This window comes from Montipora capricornis, chromosome 13 (genome assembly GCF_036669925.1).
Source record: "Montipora capricornis isolate CH-2021 chromosome 13, ASM3666992v2, whole genome shotgun sequence".
Taxonomy (NCBI): domain Eukaryota; kingdom Metazoa; phylum Cnidaria; class Anthozoa; order Scleractinia; family Acroporidae; genus Montipora; species Montipora capricornis.
Window position 1 is genome coordinate 38,622,617 of NC_090895.1, and position 7,500 is coordinate 38,630,116.

Sequence of the window (7,500 nt, forward strand, 5' to 3'; positions counted from 1 at the left end):
ATTTTGCCATCAGCAATAAAATTTACGACATGAAAACAACATTAATTTGGAACTGCGAATATAAAAAGTTACGATCAGCGACAAAAAGTTTGGGGGATTTTTGCTACGATCAATTTTGTTATTTTACTTTTGGCTGCACGGGCAAATCGCAAAATCGAAAGTGACATCGAATTCAGCGGGCGCTGTGATCAAGTTACCGCGGCGTGTTTACTCGCGAAACAGTGAAGCATCTGTGTCATAGATCAAACGATGGCAAGATACAAGGTTTTTGTTTTTGTTAGTTTTCTTTTTCTTTCAAGTGTTATAAAGTTTGACAAGAAATGTGCGAATTCAAAACAAAGATCACAATCGCCCAACTCTTGAGGTTGACCATTGTGTCTGCAAATTTACTCTCCAAGACGAGATTATTTATCACCACTTAATTATTCATTAGCGTCACAATTTTTTGCTGATTTTGGGGCTCATTTTGTTGAAACTCAAGCACGCTTCCAACACACCTGTTTCTTTTCGTGAACAGAGCACTACCACAAAAATCCTCCCGTATCACATTTCAACCCAGGTATGCAAATTTGTTAAGATCGAAAATTAAACAACATGATACTAAAATTAACAAAGGCTGGAAATATCGCAAAATCCTTTTCCAGCGAAAACTTTATTGAAACAAACAACATAGTTGCTGTTAGAGGCAAAAAATCCTTCCTATTTCAATTGCGTGCGTGCAAACAGGAGAGACAATCCGTGTCATAACGCATATGCAATTAAATAAATTTCTGACACTTCACATCAAACCCTTTTCGAAAGAACCTTGACCATAAATAATGAAGCAAAAAAGAGACAACAAGTTTTCATTGAAATAATTCTTCACTGTCACATTTCCATTTTTTTCTTACCTTTGCAGAGTTTAGTACAAAATACCGGCTAATGTAAATTGCCAGAAAACTAAGATGCGACTTGAGTAAACACTGTGATGCATTCATTCGGTTCCCTCAATGTTTGTTAAATCCACAAAAAAAATTTGCCATTTGAGTTCAGTGTTTTATATAACACCAATTAGTAAAATATTAGAAACAAAGCTCACTTGAGATCCAACGGCGAAAAATGAAATTGTTGTCGAAGACCATTACTCGTCGCTTAAAATCCAGATATTTTTTTTCAGCGCTGTCTTGTTCATCCAATTGACGTTCTATTCGTGAGCTCCATGAGGGTATATTTTGTTTAAAGATCCACTAAAACGCCACTCGCGTTACAATGACTTTCGACGCCACTGAATTGACGCCAATTGTTACCGGAAGACTGTGCAGAGTTGAGAACAAGTAAATACAAATAGCGAGATCTCTTTATGGATTCCTTCTCTGTCTTTGTTGAACCCATACTGAGTTACCAGAGAATTTTTCATTTGGTTTCAGTGTCGTACATAACAGCACATTTGGCAAAATATTAGAAATACAGCTCACTTTGATTTCGGCTCGACGGGCAAAAGATTGTTGTCGAAGTCCATTACTCGTCCATTCTTGAGCTCCATAAGGGTATATTTTGTTTAACGATGCACTATAACGCCATGCGCGTTACAATGAGTTTTGACGCCATTGCAGGTTAATTAAATGTTCTCCTGTGTGCACCAGAGAAATCTACACATTACGCCAGGCCCCTTAAACCACACAAAATACGCACAGAAGACTCTATGCACAAAGACACCACTTAACAGGGGAGTGACAGGCAAGACTTTTCATGACACGGAAAAAAAAAAGCAAACGCATTTTCTAACTGGATTGCCTATGGCAACCCAGTAAAAAGAAAAAAAGTCTTGAGTCCAAAAACGGCAGCGAAAACTATTTTGTTCTTAGAACAAAGTAATAAAATCACCCGTCAATTCCACGCACGAACAGTCGTTAAATTACCGCAAGCATAATTGAACATCTCCCTACCCCTCAGCAGCACTCCTACCATTTAGGTAAACTAGTCTAATTACTTATAATGTTGTATACTTACTCGATGTGTGTTTTTTCTTTCCTCCATTGTTTCCACTATTTGATAATTTTTGTAATCCTTAATGCATATATGGTGTTAGTTCTACTATTTTTTGACCGTTTCTTTTCCTTTTATCGACTCTGTGTTTAACTTACATCGATATAGTGGAAAATAAATATATCTACCAAAACAGTGAAGAAGTGAAGACCTCTTAAGGATTCAATATTTTACGAGAGATGAAAGCGATCGTTGGTAGACGGTAAGACATAGTAAAAATGATAAAAATACTCACGTGATATCCAAGTCTGGCCGCTTTGTGTAGGATTGTTTCACCTGTGGTTCGATTAACATTAAGCTTCCTGGCATCTGAAATCGGGGTAATACAGGAAGAAAACGCGTTCAAAATGGAAAAAAAAAATAGACACATCGCAAACGACTTGTGTTAAACAGTATAAAACACTGTGTAGTACCTTTAAGAATATCTTCATCATTTCCTTCCTACAAACAAAAACAAAGACAATATTTGCGATTAACATCAGACAAGGACGAATTGTTAATAATATGCTTCAGTTACAAGTCCAATAGCCGCTTTTTCTGAGCGGTTTCCAATTGAGTGTCGAAAGCAATTAGCGAATTGCTTTGGTTTTGCATTACTTCACTCAGTGATTGGTTCAAAGTTCTCGCGCCATTTTTTCAACCAAGCAGAAGTGAAGCCAAAATCAATCGTGGCTTGCGCGTGCACATTTTGCCGCGCTTTGTGTCGGCTGCGTGTAATTACTTCGAGTTTTGATTGGTTTACTGGATTGCCTCCGTTCTTTTGATTGGCCAAAGTAACTACTTTGGTTTTGGCTTTACGACACTCGATTGAAACGCGCTCTATTAAAGTATGAAATCCAATAAGCAAGGGACTACCGAAAACGCTATCAATTTGCATACGGCTTGTTTGGTCTTCCGTCCGATGCACATCCAGGAGGGGGGTTCCACAATTCCACAAATTTATAATTGTCTCTTCCCCAAGACCCAGCAATACATAAACAATGAGAAACAAGACAAAGAAATTCATTTTGCAGGCAAATAATTTATATGAAATCAGTACCTCAACTTTTGTTTCATCAACCTGCCACTTTCCTCTCGCCTTCAAACAATTCTCCACAAAATGTTGCACCTCTTCGTTTTCGGCAATAACGCTGTTCTTTACCGTCTTTGAATTCACGCTTTCAACCACAAGTAAAGGGAATTCTGGGGCCTTGGGACTCTCCTCTTGCGGCCCTAAAAAGATCAGTGACGTTTTGAGTTTTAGTGAGGATCAAGAGCTGGGGCCCGTTTCTCGAAAGTCCCGAAAACGTTACGGCCCGAAAAACCATCTGTGAAACTGCAAACGGCTTGAATTGGAAAGCCAATCTTTTAACATATTTTCAAGGTAACAAAAAGAAAGATGACGACTTAAATCCTCGTCGTTCTTGAGATACAAGGGAACTGTAACACCCGAAACAGGCCCCTGAGTTAGTAAGTACAGTAGTACCTCTTTTTCGAAAAACCGTTCACTTTATCTTAAAATCTTCTCTTTTTTTGGTTTCCGGAGAGTGCAGTTTTTAGACTGTTATTAGGGAGCTTCAGCACGCGACGTCTTTGAGACGCGAACGGCAACCGATTGTTTTCACTAAGCATAAGCTACTTATGCCTGCGCATGTGCTTGAGTCACTAGTGAAAACCATGCTTAAACGATTCCATTGGAAACACGCAACGCAAGCTGAAGTGATTGTGATCTTCGAGAGTTAAAGTAAAGCACTTTTATCTGGTCTCAACTGTAATTATAACCTGACGCAGTCTTTTGTCTAAGCAATTTTGTCACTTTCTTTGTACAACACTGGTGGAGTCCGTTTAAGTCATTAGCATGCACAGCACGTTTAACTGCGTCTGTTTTGATCAATTGGATTTGCATGTTATACTAAGACAAAGCGTCTTGTGATTCGAGTGAGTGTAGTCCTGAGAAGGACAGTATTGTTTGTGACTGAAGTTTCGATAACCAGAGCGGAAGTCATCTTCAGACTGGTGGAATACAGTGTCCATGGTAGTACGGACGAGACAAGGAAGCGACTTTGTGTTGCACAGTGTCTGTTCCGCCTATTACGTAAATAGACTGTCAGCTTTGTTTTCTTTCAAAAGATTCAAATGAACTCGAGCCTGAAACGGCGATCTTCAATTTTTTCCAAGCTTTACCTTCATTTGAGTGCCTAGACTTTCCTCGAGTGCGGGATTCGAGAACAACTGGCTTAAAGTCCTGTGAAGGAATAACAAAACAAAACAGAGTCAACACGCATTGTGATCGATTGTCACAGTTCATGACAAAGATAAAGTAAGAAAATTAACACGAAGAGAGCAAAAAAAATTTTGGTAACAATAGGGTTTCAACCCGAGCATCCACATACAAATCTGCAACCCCAATCTTGCATTTTGTTAAAGTGCCCCTATCCCCAAAATATTTTTTTCGCTAAAATGAATCTTTGCACCTGTTCGAAACGCATTGCGAAAACCCAAGCATCTTTTGTTCACGACCGAGTCAGAAGGGGAGTGGGTCTATTCCTGATTTGACGTCACAAACTGATTTACATTACATTGCATTACCTCTTTGGAAACATGCATGCAAAGTAGTTTGTGACGTCAAATCAGGAGTAGACCCACTCCCCTTCTGACTCGGTCGTGAACAGTAGATACTTGGTTTTTCGCAAGGTTTGAAGCCTATACAAAGGCAGGAATTGTTAGAAAAAGGAAAAAAATGGCCGCAATGCGTTTCCAACAGGTGCAAAGATTCTTTTTAGCGCAAAAAATATTTTGGGGTTAGGGGCACTTTAAAGTAATCAAAAAGAGATAACCACAAACCCTAAAGCCTTGATAAGCGGTGACAAGCATGTACGTCTTTACGCGATGTGATTTATCTCCCTTGGCTGCAAAAAGAGGGAACAGTGTAAATGAAATGAGAAAAGTAAAAATAACCCGTGTACTTGCTTCTTTTACCATGCCATAGAAAATACAGCCAATCAGAATGTAGGAAAACCGCTGTGTATTCGTCCGTATGCCACTAATACTTCTATCGTGCATCGTATTGGTAGTGGCGTACTAAATGGCATACAAAGAATCGTTATGCTTCGAAATAGTTCCTTAAGCTTTTTCCTGGTAAACTTTGGAAGTGATAGATAAAAAAGCTTGTGCTTCGTGTTATATCAGGGTGTCCACGCACCGAAAATCAGACGAAAACACGAGGCCGTAAGCCGAATGTTTTTTTTTTTTCCCGAGGTGTCTGGTACAGGCAAGAGTTTTCTATGACTCTCAATGATTCAATCCCAAATTATGAAGAGTTAAACCTTTTTAATGAACTGTACGCATACGTATTTTAATCAAATAGTGACCACTTTCACTGGAAAATGGTACACTGTACTGCCTTGGGTATCCAAACGCATGTGCGTGATATGGTATACATCCGGCGATTGGTAGTAATGAATTATTAATGAATAACTGATTAATTGTTATCAATATTTAACAAATTATTTAAGACTTAATAATTAATTACAGTCAAAACAACTCAAGCGTTCCTCTGACGAGCGGATTAATGAGTTCATTATTGCAAATTTGATTTCAGTCATCATTTCAATAATCTGTTCGTCGGATGAATAATGCAAAATTCAAATCAAGCCTCAGTTCTGAATTCGAATTTTGATTGGAATGTTGCTGGCTTTCGGTGTCAGGCCGACGTGAGAATTTCACAGGTTTACTATTTGCACTATTAAGAAACGTTTTTCAGAAAAACGTTAAAACTGCGAGGATCAAAGCTTCACTTGATTTCACATCCGCAGTTCAATATATGATTCATTTTATGTATCATTTCGTTCGTTGATTCATTCAATACGGGAAAATGTGAGCCCACAAATGACCAGCACCCAAAATAAGTGGCTTCATTGCTCAGTTGGTTGGAGCGTCGCACCGGCATCGCGAGATGACTGGTTCAAATCCAGTTGAAGTCCTAAAATTTTCAGGCTTCTCTACGCTGTTGCTAAAATTGCGTTCATAACTGCGAGGATCATAGCTTCACTTGACTTAAACTTGCGTCGCAAGTGAAAACCAGGCCTTAGACTTAAAAGAACACTCCGTGACGTTTGTCATAATGGCGCTGACATTCATTACTTGGAATGCTGGACGTAAGTGTTCACGTCATTAAAATAAAAAGGGTAAAAGACTTACGAGTGCCGGTGCTGTTCGGCGTTTCAACTTCCTGTGAACGAAGAAAATAAGATAAGTGGTATTAGAAAACGCAGAAACAAAAAACTATCGTGTCAAGAAGATAACAAACTTGTTAAATGAATAGGAGGTTTCACGTGACGTCATCGCAGCCATGTTGGAGGACGAAAACAAAGGATCTTTGATTAGTCCCAATCCTTTTGCTCGTCCACCAGCAATTGTACATTACATCATTGTAAATTACATCATCTGTCTACAAATTGGCTGCAAACCATCTATACAAACATTGTCAACCTCGTGGTGAAATAAAATCAAGTTATGGGGAGTTTACAAGTTCCTTCAGTTTAGAATTTTTACGCTTGGAGATCGGCTTCATATTACGCATGATGGTGTCGTATTTCACTTTACACCTGCCCACACATTGGGTACAAACTATTCTTATTGTTATCGTTTGTTTGAAAGTGTCTTGCTTATTATCATATACGGAGGCACTAATTTCCTTTTAGAAATTAATTGTAACTTGCTTGCCTTTGCTTTCCCGCGTTCAACAGTTATGGTATTTTAATATTCAACACATTGTGACAATGTCCAAATATGGTCATAGCGCGCTCAATATTCGTCGTGCGTACTCAACGTATATCCTGCGATATACGTAATTCTATAGACCAAATGCATAAATTGCGGCCAAAAAAATATTCTTTTACTTATGTGCTAATTAAGACTCACTAGCTTCGTTTGCATGTACAAAATACAAAAGAAATGTTGCTTGAGAGCGAGTCTAGTGAGTCTAATTAGCACATAAACAAAAGAATTTTTTTTTTTGGCCGCCATTTATGCATTCGGTCTATGCATTTTGTTAAGTTTGTTCTATCAGCGTCTACTGTGAATGGCCAAAACAATTTGGTTTTCTATTTTCAACTCTTCACTCAAAAATTATTTTAAAAAAACAAAGAGACACCTTACATAGAATTACATCAACCGACCTGAGTCTTTAATCGAAGCGGTTCAATCTCAACTCTGGCTCGTTTGACAAGTTTCTTTCCCATATCGAGGCCAGGCGTGTCCGAAGCCGTCTTACATGATGTATTTTCTTGGACGTTTTTCGTTTTCGTTTTCTTGAGACTTCGAGCTGACAACGAAAATACCACTATTAAGCAAAGGTAACTTAACAAACACAATAGGGCCCTTTATACGAGAGAAAATAAGCCGCGGCTTACATAACACGCGAACACCCCGTATAAATGGTACAAAATCTACGTTCACGGCTTATCCTGGCCTGGGAGTTTATACTCGTATAAA

The 7,500-nt window shown here is 38.6% G+C and overlaps 1 protein-coding gene across 1 annotated transcript in view; it reads right to left on the reverse strand.

The window, feature by feature from the left end:
* The window catches only part of LOC138028256 (uncharacterized), a 53,445-nt gene that overhangs the window by 20,459 nt on the left and 25,486 nt on the right, over positions 1–7,500 (reverse strand). The window contains exons 14-20 of the mRNA XM_068875727.1: positions 7,185–7,330; positions 6,205–6,235; positions 4,849–4,913; positions 4,189–4,249; positions 3,065–3,237; positions 2,439–2,466; positions 2,261–2,334 (exon numbers count right to left, since the gene is read on the reverse strand). Coding sequence (XP_068731828.1) covers positions 2,261–2,334; positions 2,439–2,466; positions 3,065–3,237; positions 4,189–4,249; positions 4,849–4,913; positions 6,205–6,235; positions 7,185–7,330 — 578 coding nt within the window. The remainder of the gene's footprint in view (positions 1–2,260; positions 2,335–2,438; positions 2,467–3,064; positions 3,238–4,188; positions 4,250–4,848; positions 4,914–6,204; positions 6,236–7,184; positions 7,331–7,500) is intronic.